The sequence below is a fragment of the Manacus vitellinus genome, unplaced genomic scaffold (genome assembly GCF_001715985.3).
Source record: "Manacus vitellinus isolate BGI_N305 unplaced genomic scaffold, ASM171598v3 scaffold_8_pilon, whole genome shotgun sequence".
NCBI lineage: Eukaryota > Metazoa > Chordata > Aves > Passeriformes > Pipridae > Manacus > Manacus vitellinus.
Genome location: NW_021940864.1, coordinates 26,088,218 through 26,105,079, shown reverse-complemented (window position 1 = coordinate 26,105,079; position 16,862 = coordinate 26,088,218). Strand labels below are relative to the sequence as shown.

Here is a 16,862-nt window from a genome sequence, read left to right as displayed (position 1 = left end):
GTTTACCTATTAGGTAGAAAACTGGATCAGTCCAGAACCCAGAAACTGTAACCAAGACTTCCTGTCCTTCAACTCTCTGTAGTTAATAAACTACAGTCTTGTATGCCATAGTGAGTTCTTTCTCAATACTGAGAATCTTAAGCATTCTTTTCTGGTATAAAAATAATAATTTAAAGGGAGAAATACAGTCGAAGCTGACTTTGCCTCATTCCTGACTTTGCCAGATCTAGGCAATTTATAGACTTGTGGTAAGAGCTTTTTCTGGGATGTGGAAGTTGAGCATTTCCTTCCCCTGAAAGCAGAGAACTAGACTTTAAACTTGCTGTTTTGTTCCATGAATCTTCCATCCTTAAGTCTGTTACACAAAAGTGGCACTGCTTCTTCCCTTTATGATATTAAAAGAAGAAAGTATAAACTTGTCCTCTTTTTGAGGAGCTTCATTCTGCTAATTCTTAACTCTAATTCAACAAATCAAGCCTCTAAGGGAACTAGATTGTAAATGTTTGATGTTAACACCATAGGATATTCAACACTTTTTATGAATTGTTAAAATACTTCTACTTTAATAAATAGTTTATACGAACACTTAAGTTTATTTGATATAATAGTTGATTAGTTTTATTGCTAGAAATTAATGGACATAACAACTTATAAGAACAATGCTTAATAGCCATTTAAAAATTAGATTTTATAAAATTGAATGCTTTAAGCCTTCAGCATTTTTTTACCCTCTTATGTTGCATTCAGTTAAAGATTTTTATTTTACAATTAAATAACTATAGGGCAAATGTCTCAAAACACTGAAAATTAAGAATATTTATTTCCCAGAAATGTCATAAAATCATTTGATTCCAGTGTTGGTTCCATGCTGTGCTTAATAATTAGTTCTACTTAACTCAGTCATTGGTGAATTTGATCTTCCATTTAATTTTAGTAGACCTATGAAAACTAGTAACACATTAACACAACTTCTGACCTTTTGCTTTATCAGTTTTTATAGCATTAGAGAGGTATTCTGGTTAATAACATTATGAAGTATAGAATACTACCAGTTAATTAAAGAGAAAGGTCAGGATTCTAAATGAGATTGAAATAAGGTGCAAGGGAAGACATCCATAATTGTTCTGATGTTGTTATTGATACTGTAAATATTTTCACATACTCCAAAATGTAAAATGAGCCTTGTATGACCACCATAGAGTAGCATGTGAAAAAATGGTTGTGCATAGATGTCAACTAAAGTGAATTCTCAGCTGCAACCACTCATGTTTGATACAGCTGAGTGGAAAAAGATGGACTTCATAGGCACATAGAAAGGGTAGTGCACATAGAGATCTATAATCATTCCCACAGGAATCTGTTTGTCATGCAAAGTTTATTTTCTTAGTAGGCAAAAAATCCATTTTACTTATATCTCTTACGTCACCAACCCATTCTTATTGCTTAACAGATAAAATCTGACAATATAATAATGCATTACTTGTGCTGTCTTACTTGTGCCGTGGAATTTTTTTAGCTGTATTTTAGTGTATACTGCTGGGTGAAAACAAGGAAGAATAGTGGGCATAATTTATACAACCGGTTTTCTTTAAGCTACTAGATTCTTTGTAGAAAAAAATGTCTGGATGAAGCACTTTTGTTACTAACTTGATATGCAAAACTTGCTTTCTGAAATGTCTTTTTGCAAAAGATGAGAAGTCAGAGGGCAGATTTGTATAGATTCTTTTCAAAACGCTGCTTTGGTGGTTGACATTATAATCTTTAGGACTACATTTTTATTTTAAATTAAACTACCTAGAGCTATCTAAACCTGAGAGCAAAATAACCACATGAAAAAAACCTAACCTCTTTATGCGTTATATCTTATTGAATGATATATAATACTTTTTGAACATTATTGTTTCGTCATCTCCTAAAATTCTACATCCTGTCAACATTACTGTCGTTGGTACGTATGGCTCCTTCTCTCTAAAACTGTTGGTGAGCTTCAGATTTGGATTTCTTCTCCTTTGAAGTCTCTCGGAGTTCCTCAGTGAACGTTATATCTGGCATAAGACTTGAAAGAGAGGATTCTCATTTTTAGCTGATGAAGCTGGTTAACATAGTGAGCAACAAACAATATTATAGCAAATGATGGTATCTGGTTACCACTGGTTTTGGATAACAGAGTAAAAGATTGAAGTTATTTTCAGAATCTAGGGAAGAGGGTTAGTTTTTATGAGGAGAGGAAATCCAAAGCTTTGCAAATGGTATCATCTCTGTGAGTCTTCATGGTCATAAACACAGTCAGGGTTCAGTATTTGCTTGGAACTTGCTTCCTCCTGATTGTCCAAATCAAAATTATAGTTAATATTTAATATTTAGTAAATTGCACAGTAAAACATTTTTTACTATAGATAATTGAATATACTTTTAAAATCTTTTTTTTTCTCTAAAGAAACCTGGAGAGGAACCACCAGAAGATGATGAAAGCCTTAAAAGAGTTGATCCTTTACATCAACTTATTCTGCTATTCAGTCGAACAGCCTTGACTGAAAAATGGTAGGGATGGTGTGAGAGACTTCAGAGTGTATGCAGATTTTCAGATTACTCCTGTATTTGAAGTTATATATGTCCCTTTTCAAGTGAGATTGCATAGGCTAGGCCAAAACATGTGCATATGAACATATGGTGAGTTCGAGTTATGCTCACACCTCTTTAGCTTGTGGCACGTAAAGAGATTTTAACACGACTTTTTCACAGTTATGAATGCTGTGTTCAGGACGTACTACACCTCTGTCTTCTGTCTGTGTTCCCTATTGACAGTTATATTCTAAATGTGAAATACAAGTATATTCTAAGTATAATTGAAAAATTAACGGTGTTCATTTTTATGAATTTTTATGAATTCATGTTTATGAATTTCTGAGTACTTTGTTTATAGCTGGCTATACTTTTCCATTTATATTAGTTAATCAAGTCTTCATTTTCCAAAAATACTTTTGTAATTAATTGTGAGCATAGAAATCCTTTAGAAATATTTGTAAGATATTTAAAACTATTTTAGCACTTCAGTTCTACAATAATGACTCTAATCTTGTTTATTTTCCCTTTCCTCTCTCTATTAACCAGTAAACTGGAAGAAGATTTCCTGTATATGGCTTATGCTGACATTATGGCAAAGGTAACTTCTTTGATATCTTTTGCGTATTTTCTGTTTTAATAAACCTAATGAAGAAGATCAAGAGAAAATATTTGTTAAGTGAAGGAAGGCTTATGCCCTCCTCCCTTGCAACTTATCAGTAAATGTTTTCTTTCTACATGATATCAGAGCTGCCATGATGAAGAAGACGATGATGGTGAAGAAGAAGTAAAGAGTTTTGAAGTAAGATTATACTTGTTTTGTTTTTCTTGTCATGTTAGACATTATTTCATAGCTTCCAGCCGACATTTATGTTTCTTGGTTCATGGCTTACTGCAGCTTATTATGCCAGTGAACTGCATGTCACAAGCTGGATTGACAGATGTGTCGCCAGATTAATATTAGTAAAACAAAAACATACATAGTATCACATAATATAAGATTATATAGAGAGTAGTTGAATGGATTTTACATACTTATCTCATTGACTTTAACTTTTTAGTTGTTGAAGATAACTATTATGGGTAGTAACTTATAATAGAAGTCTGATAATAACAGACTGTATCTTTTAAATTATTGTGCCCTACCTTTAGTTTGGATTGTTAAAATACTGAAAGAATAACGCTTTTTACAGTAGTCATTTTCATTCAATACCAATAATTCATACAGTAGTTTTATGTTCACATATATATTAGTGCTTCTTAATAAAATATGAGCTTTTATTCATCAGTATTGCTAAGCTTTTGCTTATGTTGAGAATAGGAAATCTGTATTTATTGTTGTTCAATGTTGAGTTTTAGTGATCATCACTGTATAAGGATATGCACAAGAGTTGACTACAAGAGTAAGAGATGAGTCCTTGTCATGTGTTTGCTCTGGGATCTGTCTCTCTTTTTCCATTAATAAAATGGAGTCTGTTAAAATTTGTCTCTTCTGAGGGACACTGAGGGAATTATTTTAACGTATTTCATAATACTACAATTCTGACATTAAAAGTTGTCTCATATCTTTCAAAGCAGTTAATACTTATATTTCATATCTTTACTAAGCCACAGAAACATGAAATATGTACTTTTCTTATTTCTTAAAATATTTCTAAATGTACTGATTGATTTCATATAAAACTATCTATGCTGTTTTGATTTTCGAGGAGTGGTTTGGGTTATGTTTCCTTTTACTCATGTTGTTTTGTGTCAAATGTTCTGTATGTTTTCTACATGATGCTGCATGAGATAGCACTGAAGTATTTAACTACATATTCCCTGTTTGACTGTATACAGAAATCAGAAAGAATAGCAATACTAAATTCTTTTCAGTCACTCAGAAGTTCAGTTGAGTTACAACTAATATACCCAATATATAAATTTTTGTTTCTTGGCAAATATCTAAGTATGAATCCAAATTTCAGTGTTCTTTTTTTTTCCCCCTGAAAATGCAATGTGTGCCATATAATTGACTAAACAAAGAATATTTATTTCTACGAGCTTCTTTCACTTAGACCATATATGCTTGTTAGGTGTCAAAAGTCTTGTGCTTATAAATGTGTAAATCAATAAATAGAAAGTCTTTGAAATAACTGAAAAAAAATTATCAGTAAGGAATTTATTAGTGCTTCTTATCTAAATTTTAATGGGTTCTTTGTTCAGCATTCAACTTTTTTGTTTTGAGAGATCTTATTCATTTGTTTCTCATTATTTTTTCTATAGCTGTGAAACTTATGTTTAAATAATGTATTTATATGTTCAAAAGGCAATTTTGTGTATGTATTTGGTCAGTCACCTGCAGAAAAAAATTTTGGACTTCTTTTTCTTATTACTATTTCGCTTCTTGTCCTTGCCCTTCCTTAAGGTGACAGGATCACAACGCAGCAAGGTAAAACAAAAAAAAATATGTGTGTATTTGTCTGGGTCTAATTTTGTGATTTTTCAGGCCCAACATCTTGGATAAGTTCAACTAAAGGGTCTTGAAAATGTTTTTAACATTTCAGTTCCAGCATGACATCTCTACCAAACTCTTCTTGTGCACAAGCTCTCTAAAGACTCCAAGAATTATTTATGCAGAATATGTCATATAAAATAGTGTTACCGTTTTCGGGAAAACAGACTTTTATTTGGCTTATTCATATTGTTTTGTTACCTTTTGTGCATCAGTTTTCTTCTTTCTGGTTATAATTTAATCTGACTGATTAAAACAATTTATTTGGCTCTTAAGGGAAAGTAGTTGAACTTTTTTTCTGTATCTTATAGCAGACAAACACTTCTGATACAGTGGTAGAATTCTGTTTCCAATGTTTATCACAGAGAGAGCATCAATCACAGTTCATCTCTGATTCAGATCCTTTGGAATTGACTAAGTCCTTAGCCTTCATCATGACAGTATTTGATAGAAACTCCTTAGCTGCTCCTTACCTGAAGTGATTCCTAGTTTTCTCTAAGAACATAGAGGCAAGAGCTCTGAAAGTTCACAGTGTGAATTATTTTATTGGCTCAATTTCTTATACAGTCTGTTGTGTCCCATCGTGAAAGTCTCACCATTTGTCTCTATAAGGTGTTCCATGGCTTATTCAGCAGCCTACTTGCCTACTTTATGCAGGTAGAAGTCTTAGTTCCCATTGTTGACTCAGGCTGCTTGCTGATAGTGCTGCAAGGTCGATATTCTGAGAGAAGGTGTGGTGTGTGAGGTCACTAGTTTTTGTTTCTGAGATGCTTAAATACAGTTATTTGTACTGTGGCTAGTGGCATCTAGACTAAGTAGAGATGACTTGCTTGAGATTTGGAATGCAGGGATTTAGCTAATGGTCAGACTCCAGTCAGTAACGTCAAATTTCATTGCCTGTGGCAATGTAGGGAAACAATTGTAAACTTCTCCATGGAAAGAGCAAGATGATTTTGGTGTTTTGTTTGCTAGCCTTCTGTTAACATTCAGATCACAAAAGATGATACAGCTATGGGAAGAGATGTATTTCAGGATCAGCTTTACCACATACTCCTTCAAAAATTTGCACAGATCTGTTCCACCTTCATACAAGAAAGGCATTATCCTGGAAGATGAGTGTACTCACAAAGATTCACAAAAAGTTATTTAAAAAGTATTATAAAGCCACAAACACAAAGTGCATATTACAAAACTCTAAAGGAAATATATAAGCAATCTAATAGTATAATTTCTTTTTTTTAAATTCAAATAATGCAACTATTCACATACTAAGTATCTATCACTCTGCTTACCTGGTTACATACACTAAATGTTATATGCTCCATAGAAAATTTTCTGTCTTACTGACTGAGGAGTGTTTTAAAAGGGAAAAAGAAAGCACAACAAGAAACAATTCTTGCTTCTTTCATACGTGGCAGGAAATACTTGTACAGATATGAAACCAGATATACCAACTCTGTGTGTGCGTGTGTGTGCATTTGTGTGTTTCTTTGTGTCTGCCAATCTGCCTCAAAATCCAACGTTGAAGGCAGTTCTTTTAATCCGTGCTATGTGTGCATCCGAAAAGACTGACTGTTCAATTTGTATGGGAATAAAACTCTGTTGCTCCTCTAGGCTTTAAAAATGTGTGATGTTTAGAGTCTTAAATCTTTTCACAGAGCAACAGAGACTTTTGAGCAACTTTAGAATGCCAAGTGTATTTTATTGACAATTTTCATACCCGTATCTGGTGCAATGTAGTCTCATTTTTGTACAATTAATCTATACTGGGATCACTGTGTGGGCAACAGGGAGGTGACATTATAAATCCACAATAAAGTTGTCTGTGTCCTACTATGTTCCTGTCTTGTTTACCTGCTACTGTTTGCTTTGAGTTATAACAATTATACTTGCCCCTTGCCCTTTGTCTCTAAGTTAACTTTCTGTCATATTGAACAAATGCTCAATTGTCTCCCTATAGAATTAGTGTCACAGTCCCTTTTGATTCCGTCTGGTAGGAAATTCTTTCAAATTGAACCATTTTACTACTGAATGCAAATAGTTTTCTGCATCTGAGTTGCTGACTCTGCTGGTTGCTATGTATTAATATGCTCTAAATATGTGCGGGATGGGAACTCAGACAAAAGAGTCAAAATCTATTTCATATTTTTAAACTCAATTGTATTACATTGATTTAAATTAACTCTTCAGAGGAAGAAAAGAAATGGGGGAAATAGAGCTTCCTTATGCTAGTTTTTTTTATTCCTGTTATTAGTAGCAACTTTGTTGATAGACTTCTGTATTCACTACTTTTTCTGTCAAAATGATGCATTATGCTATCACTTATCTGAGGCACAGAAAGATTTTCAATTTTACATACAAATAATGCAACCTCTTAAAGCTCTAGCCTGTTGAACATGTTACTGTTGTCTCTTACTGTCGCAAATCCTGAATAAACAGAGTAACCATACACCATGTATTTACAATAAGCAACTAGTGTTGCTAAAGGATTACAGGAATTAAGGTCAGACTCCATAATCAATTTATCAATTCTTAGGAATTAAACATTTCCATTAGTACGTAAAAATGTGGTTTTTATTAGTTTTTCCTATCCATAATGGAATGTGTGCAACCTAGTACATGGTTTTCACTCTAAAACTACAGGATGAACTATTTACGCATAGAATCATAGAATAGTTTGCGTTGGAAAGGACCTTTAAAGGTCGTCTAGTCCAAATCCCCTGTAATGATCAGTGATGCTTCAATGATGAAGTCCAAAAGGAGTAATTTAGGGAAAAATCAATTTCACTTGTGGAGCATAAACCAGCATATACTGAACTTAAAGGGTTAAATTCTAAATAAAGATGTATATAAAAATATATACATAAAGATTTTGCATGAGTACCTGATGTTTTAATTGCATTGGTTTTACTCATGCATGTCTGACACCAATATGAACACAAGTTTTGCCAGTGTAAGGCTCGTCTAGTAGGATTTGTTCTCTGGACTAAACAGAAGTCTTGAAAATTATAAAATATGAAGACAATTCAAAGGAGAAGGATTTATATTCTAACAGTTGAGTTGAAAGTAATTTCTTCTCTTTCCATCTTTTTGTTCATTCTCTTTAACTTAATTTCATGATTTCATATTTAAAAAAAAAAAAAAAAAAGACAGAGAATGCTTTGTAAAAGTGGGATCTTATGCCAGAGGCAGTCTGTGGCTTGGAGCTTAGTGGTGATGGCAAACAAACCTCTCCATATGTCTTAGCTCCAATAGAGAGTCCAAGTATCATTGTCTGTATGGGTTACAAAAATGAAGAATTTCAGTGACATGCTTGTCAGTTAAAGCTTCTCTTTAGTTTTAGCAAGTTTGTTGCCTACACATCCAAACAAAAAATTGTGTTTTTTTTCCCCAATGTATTTTGGCATATGATTGCTTATAATGACTTAACACCCCCCCCCAAAAAAAAATAGATTAAAGTAGGGAATGTTTGGGTCTCTGCTTTTAAAGAATATGTTTCAAAAGTTTCCTTGATTTGGTAGGTTGCTGGAAAAAGTCCATGATATGAGAATACATGTATATACATTTCTAAGTAGTCAACTTTTTCACATGTGAATGGAAAACATCCCTGATAAGATAGATTTGGTCTTCAATGAGGATTTTTTTGTTTTTGTTTTTGCTTTTTTTTTTTTTTTTAATTCTGGTGAATTATTTTAAATGTTTCATTTAGGAAGTACTTTGTTATTGTTGTGATGGTTTTGTAAATGACAGAAAACTCAAACCATTGCCTAATTATTTTGGTAGTTTTTTGGCATCAACAGGCAAGCAAGTGGATAAAGTGCAAAAAGCTGAAACTGGTAGCACAGATAACAGCGTATGCACATCTTAGAGAAATGGGCATACCTTAATTATTTAGTATACTTGTAGGCAGTGGGTGGCCCACTTCTTATAAGTGCTGCCATCACACATATGTTTTATATATATGTATTAACTTTTCATGGAGAAAGCAGCAGTAAAAAAGCATTGTCAACCTGAAGAAGGAACCATGATCTTTGGGTGTTTTCATCAAAGATTGGTTTTAGAAGAAATGCTTTTGGTGTTTCTTTGTTGGTGTATTGGTTTGGTTGGTTCGTTTTGGTTTTCTTTTTTTGCTCTGTTTTGTTACTAATTACCCAGACATCTTGATTTCCATTGGAAATGTCAGTCCTCTCATTTTAAGCTGTTTGGCAATGCCTCTTTTGACTGTTCTTCTATTGTGCCATTGCAAGAAGTTAGTCTGCAGATTACTCAGATGCATCCTCACTGTAAGCATACTTATAAATTCATCAGAAAATATCAGATAATGAAAGTAGTATAGCTGACATTAGGCTTGTGAATAATAAATTTTGTAGTGAAAGAAAGATGAAAAATTGTTGAGTCTAAAAGTAACTAGAAATAGGAAAGAGCTTTTGAGAAAAGAAACACTGATCAGTTTTCAGTGACATCTGAAGCAAATGAAAATATTTTATTGTAGCTATTTGGAACCTGTGATGTCATGATTTTGTCATGATGGTGGTTTGTGTGTGTGGTGTGTGTATGTGTGTGTGTGTGTGTGTATGTTTCTGTTTTGCTTTTGTTGAACTCCCAGGAAGAGGTTTAAACATGAAGGCAAAACTTTCAAACCTTAGCATGGCTAAATATGAAGCAACGCTGCCATTTTTTTTTCCTTTTTGTGCCTCCATCTAGATCTGTCACATTATTTAAAGCAATTTAAACCGCAATTTAACCACAGGAGAGCTGATAGTGTGAAAAGAAAAACAAAACCTGATGAATTTTGTTTCCGCAGCACGATATTATCAAAGATTTAAGAAACAAATTTGCCAGCCTCGGCGAGAACTCTCTGGTAACAGCATTAATGTCTGTGTTGGTTTGCTTTTGAGTTAAAGGTTTCTTTTTCATTCATTTGAACATATTTCTCTTTTATACCTCTTCTTTTTTAATTTATTATTCATATCCTCTATTTAGCAAGCCTTCATTTTTTAAACCTCTTCCATCTTCCAATGTATTTTTTCCGTAACTTGGATGGAAAGTTTATGGCAGCAAAGCTGTCATTCTGGCTACTTCTGCTGCAGCTGTTCCTGCTTTTAGGTCATACATGTTTTGGGCGTTGTGTTTTTGGACATGATACTAACTGATTGTGTCATGTTCCTTTTGAGTAAGCTTTTTACCACGCCATCTGATGGACTCACTGTCATAGGGCTCTATGCAACTTCCATTTTGCAACTTATACTGCTTAGTCATCCTCAATTCTCCAGCAAACTTCAATTAACCTGATGAAAGTTCAAACTCATCTGGAATTAACTGTGCCTTTATGTTTGCTCTTTATGCTCTTCTTTATGTTTTCGGTAGTAGTTTAAATGACAAAAAACAAACTTCACCATTGCTCAAGCAACGCCATGCAGTATTGTTTGTTGCCGCTAGAGACTGCAAAATATAAAAGCACAGTGTATTCTATCAAATATTTTGTTAGCAGGGTGGGCAATCTATATTGTAATATAATTATATGTTTTGAAAAAAATTCTGAGATGCTTCTGTTACTCTGGTATTCAGCAACTCAAGAGCCACATACTGAGCAGTATGAAGTTATGGTCACACTATAGAAGATAATTAAGAGTATGAACTGTTGCACAAAAACACGGCACAAAAGTGCAAGTTTGATACATGCAGTATATATATATATATAATGAACATGGGCTTTGAACAATTGAGATGACTCTTTCCAGATAAACTGCTAAAAGCATATTAAAGAAAAATACCAAGTGGACATTATTTCTTGATCCTGTTAAATATTTGTTCAGTAGCATTGTATGTATTAAAATGGTCCATGATGTTGCCATAGAGCCCATATACTAAGAGAAAACCAAAAACTTTTGGAGGACTGATAGTAACTGAATTCTCACCTTAAATGACTGGAATTTTTATTCAGGAAAAAGAAATGGAAAAGCAAAAACTTTTGTATCAACAAGCCAGACTGCATGATCGGGGTGCTGCTGAGATGGTTCTGCAAACCATCAGTGCTAGTAAAGGTAGGTTTTGGTACGTAGATTAAATTTCAAACCTTATTTCTAATGAACTTTGAAATGATTGTGTTTTTTATTGGCCAAAACCTGCAGATGTTAGGCCCTGAGGTTTGCTTTCAAAATGAGTTTCAAAAATTGCTGACAGCTAATCCAGAAAAGTATTATGACTAGTTCTCAAGAGTCTATTGTTTCTTTGGTAGTTATTATTATTTTTTCTAGTGCTAGTTGAGAGGAGGTGTGAAAAACATCACTTTAGCAGTATGACATGACAAAAATGCCCTCAAATTCTGGAATGTGTACAATTTTAGAGTAGATGTAGACTTCAGTCCTTTTATTATTCCCCAAATATCTGCTTTATTGGTGTACTTTGATAAAAAATTTCAGAAGTGTAAACGATGCTTTTGTCCCTTAGAAACCATCTTACTCTAAGGTGTGATACTTTCATTTTTACTTCTGTGGTTTGTTTCCTCAGTAGTGATGTTTTAAAAATTCCTGTTTACAAATTTTGTTTACTGTGACTAAATGCTTGGATCATGTAATTTTCTGAAGAAACTGGAAAAAAAATCTAGACTGGCATGCAGAGGAGACACATTGTTCAACTTGATAGCTAGCTTAAAATTGTGCACCCAGCCTTAAATCAACTGTTCGATGCTCTAGCAGTTGAAACATGATTTATTTTCACTGAGTTCAGTTCTTCCTGCCTTATATCTTACCTCTTTTGTGTGCTGTGTATACATTACACTATGTCTGTAGGCACTCAGGAAGATATTAAGTCACACTAGAAATTATGAAGAGTCTGCTTTACAAGTCATTGAATGGTTAAATTAATAGAACATTCTTATTTTTTATATGATCTAAAAGTGTATTTTAAAATAATTTTTAAGGTGAGATGGGGCCAATGGTTGCAGCTACCCTAAAGCTAGGAATTGCCATCTTAAATGGAGGAAATTCTACTGTTCAACAGGTAAGGTATTCGTTTCTTTTCACCCACTCTAGTCAGTATAGATCTTTATACCATGGTCATTATTATTGTAGTAGCACATTACATAGTGTGGCTATTTGTCACATGCTGTTTATCCTCTCACTCTTGTTCCCAGAAAAAAATAGTATACCAAAGTATCTGGTTTGGTAGGTATCTATTTCTTATTTGTATACAAGGCTAAAAGAAATTTGTTTTGCACTTGAGGTGGAAGGAGGAAGTTTTATGTCATCTACTTCTAGAGGAATTCTTTGAGAGGGAAGAGAGTAGATTGCCATTGTCCTATAGTCAGCAGAGCAAAATTGCTGACCCCAACCTTCACCAAAAAGAATGATATACAATTTCACAAGTCCTTAGCTTATGCAATGGAGAGTCTTGCTGATAAAAGCAGAGTACTCAAGCTTGATTCACTAATCTATACGATAATTTGGTGATCAGTGGACAAGTCTGATACGTTAAGAGTATCCTGTTGAAGAGACTGATACAGGGTACATTCAGTGTTCTATACTAGTTGAAGATTTCTGAGTCAAGAAGGCTTCATAGCTGCCATTCCTAAATTACTGTAGGACAGTTTGAAGTATACAAACAACTGGAAACAGCTGAAGTCCCAAATTAAGCAGACACTGAAGCAGCTGAATGCAAATAATGTTCTTTTCTGGGGCTATCATTAGGAGGAATTGACCAGAAAGGCTACAGATTGTACTGAAAATATCTGCTTGAACCAATGCCTGTTCTTTGCGATGTCATGATATTAAATTAGGAAAATCATGACATTTGTACATAGCAATTTAATTTGAAATCCTACAATCAATTTTGTTTAATTATTTGATAAAGTCTTAACTGATCAGAATGCAGGAAACAATTATTAGTATGGTTACATTAATACTAATGCTACTAATCTAAATGGCATACTTAGACATATAACATGAAAGCATCAGTAGTACAGTTTGAATTCCTGTTGTTTTTGAGTTGCCTCATTTCTACCTGTTTTCTCTACTGTTATGCTCACCTTTCCAATTTTCCCTTAGGTCCTAGAATCAACTCTTCAGTCTTCCTTGGGAAGCATGATATGGGTGGGGGGAGAGGTACAGAAGTGGTTTTGAAAAGTCATCACCATCATCCTCTGGAGTTCTTTGCTTTGATTAGTGTACTGCTGTTGATGGGGGTATTCTTTTTCTGTGATCTTGTGTCTACTTGGGATTGTGCTGATATGTTTTGTTAATACTGTATACTTATGTGCACTTCATTTTGGAGGTTACTTATTATCCACTTTTTCTATTATTTTTGCTATTTGCAAAAATAGTTTTACCTCATTTGTAACATGAATTCTTGTAGCTTTCCTACTAAGATTGATCTTCAAGTTTGTGATTTTTGCTCACAACTGAGACTTCTGGTCTCATCTGCTATCATCACTCAACAACACATTGCATTCTAGAATAAAAGTTCACTCCACTGAATAAATTCTTGTTATTACAATCTGTTTTCAGATAGGTATTATGCATTGCAATAAAGCTAAAACAAATTTAAAAAATGTTCAAATTGCTATTACATCTAAAATAATTTAAAACAAACTGAGGCTATAAAAAGCCCAGTCTGGTGTTGAAACAATAATGTCAATACAAATTTTTGACCTGGTAGTGGCAAGATAGCATTTATATTAAACACTGAATTCTGCTGGCTGTGTTGACTTTAGTTACTATTTTTATTTTTAATGCTTTAGGAAGGAATATCTATACAGAAATAGATGGCCTTTTCTGTAAAGTTGAGCATTAAATATTATTTTTGGGTTTGATACCTGGATTTTTCTCTGCAGGACACTTAACCAATTTGTAAATATTAGAGACATTTCCAAACACCAGCATCACTAATAATATAGAATCTCTATAGTATTAGGTTATCTAAATTAATACATACGAATAATAGTTCTCTGCATAAATTCTTTGTGTTTGCTGCAGAAAATGCTTGACTACCTCAAAGATAAAAAGGATGTAGGATTCTTTCAGAGCCTTGCTGGTCTTATGCAATCCTGTAGGTAAGAAAGTATCTACTTTAAAATTTTTTTTTTTTTGATTTGTATTGTATTCCATGGGATTTGTAATTTTGGAAAGATACTCTACATAGTTCTTGCAAGCAGCACTTGGGGCTTGCAATGTGCTAGATTTGGGATAAAGGGTAGGGTGGTGCTTGTGGTGTGAAAGCCTTTGTGATTTGGATCTACCGCTGTAAAGGAGCTCTTGTCACAAATGTTTATGTAATTCGTGTCTACCTGAGATATGCCAGAAAACAACTCTGGAGTTAGGAGCATTCCTCAGAGGCAAATCCATAACTCTGGAGGTATTCTGTAATCCTGCAGAGACCAGGTTAATGACCAATGTTAAGTAATCATAAAGATTTTGGGAAAACCCGGCTTTGTTAGAAATATTCTTAAGATTTTTTAGGAGGCAGAAAAAAGAATGTGTATATTTTTTTTTAATAAATTGTGGAGGTACTGTGACTTTTTGTCCATTCATGCTTATTGACAGTTTATATTGATTTCATATATAAATATATATTTTTAGATGTTTTATATGTAATTCCTAAGAATAAACCGTATCAATAAATAATGTATTAATGAACATAAAACACAGGACTATAAAGGACTTCCTGGATCGAATGTTTAGTCTTCTTGTTATGTCAAGGGTACCATGTTATATACTTTTTTTCTTCTCTGGCCAAGTTTCGTCTTGAAATCAGTGAGGTTTCTTGCCAGCAGAGCTGCTGTTGTAGTTCTAGGTTCATCTGACTTTCATAAGTGTTCTTGCTTATGAACTAAAGTTACCCATGGTTAGCTGACATGCAAAGCCCTGGCAGGCGGAACTTCACAGGTTCACAAATGGAAATATGCAAGGTATATGTTCCTTAAATCTAGTTAGTTGAATACATATTCCCTTTTGACAACTTCAGTTTTTCAGAATGTGGTGGGAGGGAAATGTGAAGTGGAGCTAATAATGACAGTTTCTTAATGGACTTTACTGCCTGGGATGAACTGGGCTATCATGCAAAAGTAGTCAATAATATGGCTTCTTTGTAACACCTAAAAATGAGTATGCATATTAGAAACGCTAGAAATGCATGCATTCACTTTTTTTGGTCAGTCATAAAATGCTGAATTCTGTTGTCAGTGTCAGGGCAAAAGCAGGTCAAGTCTGTAGAGCTGACTTTTGTAATCTTTTAGCAGATACAATATTAAGCCACTGAGATGTATCTTCCTGATGCAAGTATGATTAGAAATTTAAATCACAAATCCTTTTTAATTTCAGAAAATTAAATATTACATACATTTATTTAATCATAGGACAAATGTCGTTTTTCTCACTGCAGTGTTCTTGACCTGAATGCATTTGAACGTCAGAACAAAGCAGAAGGCCTTGGCATGGTGACTGAAGAGGGATCAGGTACTATTGATTCAACAGAAATTTTCTGTGAACTTTTATCTTAACATTTTGCAGAAGCAAACTGAAAGAACCAAGAGGAGGTTTAGGTTAAATTTTAAGAAGAGATTCTTCACCCAGAGGGTGCTTGAGCACTGGAACAGGCTCCCCAGGGAAGTGGTCACAGCACCAAGCCTGTCAGAGTTCAAGAAATGTTTGGACAACGCTCTCAGGCACATGGTGTCACTCATGGGGCTGTCCTGTGCAGGGCCAGGAATTGGACTCAATGATCCTTGTGAGTCTCTTGCAATTCAGGATGTTCTCTAATTCTGTGAACTCTGTAAATATATATAGAGAGAGGCTGAAGTTGAAACAGGATTCTTAAAAGTGATTTATATTTATTTAATTGGCATACCTAAGCTCATTCTTTTCCACAGTAAATCACTAGCATGTGTTGGATTTCAGAATGGTCTCAGAGGACTCCTACCCATCATTCTGAAGAAGTGATGAAGACATTACATGTAAAATTGAAAACATAATGCTGATTACAAACAGCAGTGTTTATGCATGTAAAACATTTTAGGAGTCCCTAACCAGTTTAAGTCTAAAATGAAATTATACGTTCCCACCTGATTTCTTAAACTGAAAACCACACAATTTAGTTAAGCTATAAGTTAAATATAAGCGGTCGGTAGAACTGTATTTGCTGTTTGGAGAAAAGCCTACTGGAAAAGCTGTTTCTTTTCTGTTTGTCTTTGGGGAAATATTGCAAAATTTTCACTTTACTTTTGACTTTGAACCAATTTAGCTTTCTGCCCTTGTTGTTGTCAGTTCACTGTCAATTCCTTTCTTCTGTCTGACAGTAAGTTCTACTACTCCCTTACTGTGGTTGTCTGGAAATATTAAGTTCATTCTTATACTTACGAGAGCTACCAGAGCACATTTTCTTCCCTTATCCTCAGAATTTTTTACAGTGAATTTTTATAGCGAAATCCTACAGTGACCTAATCTTTTAACATGTTTTTATCTTAAAAACAAGGTAAAAAAGCTTGACTGTATAATCCTTATTGCACTTGAAGGATCATAATTCATACCAGCAACACTGTATATGTCATTGTCTGTTGTGCCAGTAGATCTTTTATGCGGCCTATTTCTTTAATATTTAGATGCTTGTCACAAATAATGATTTTTCATGAACTATTAAATTTGACTGAATGACTTCAAGACTAGTCAAAAATGCTGCTTCTCTGAAAGTGCTCCCACAGTTTAAATTATAGATTAAGTCCTGCCAGACCTATATGAGTAAACAAAAAAATGAAACCGTGTGGATAAAATTTGGCTACAAGACTGTGAATTGAGCACTGGTGCAGCTATCTGGC

General features: G+C 33.9%; 1 protein-coding gene across 1 annotated transcript in view; it reads left to right on the top strand.

Annotated features, from left to right (window-relative positions):
• RYR2 (ryanodine receptor 2) overlaps window positions 1–16,862 on the top strand; it is a 379,203-nt gene that overhangs the window by 318,442 nt on the left and 43,899 nt on the right. The window contains exons 77-84 of the mRNA XM_029965125.1: window positions 2,438–2,541; window positions 3,112–3,163; window positions 3,311–3,364; window positions 4,970–4,993; window positions 11,001–11,100; window positions 11,979–12,058; window positions 14,029–14,105; window positions 15,434–15,507. Of these exons, the coding sequence (XP_029820985.1) occupies window positions 2,438–2,541; window positions 3,112–3,163; window positions 3,311–3,364; window positions 4,970–4,993; window positions 11,001–11,100; window positions 11,979–12,058; window positions 14,029–14,105; window positions 15,434–15,507 (565 nt within the window). The remainder of the gene's footprint in view (window positions 1–2,437; window positions 2,542–3,111; window positions 3,164–3,310; window positions 3,365–4,969; window positions 4,994–11,000; window positions 11,101–11,978; window positions 12,059–14,028; window positions 14,106–15,433; window positions 15,508–16,862) is intronic.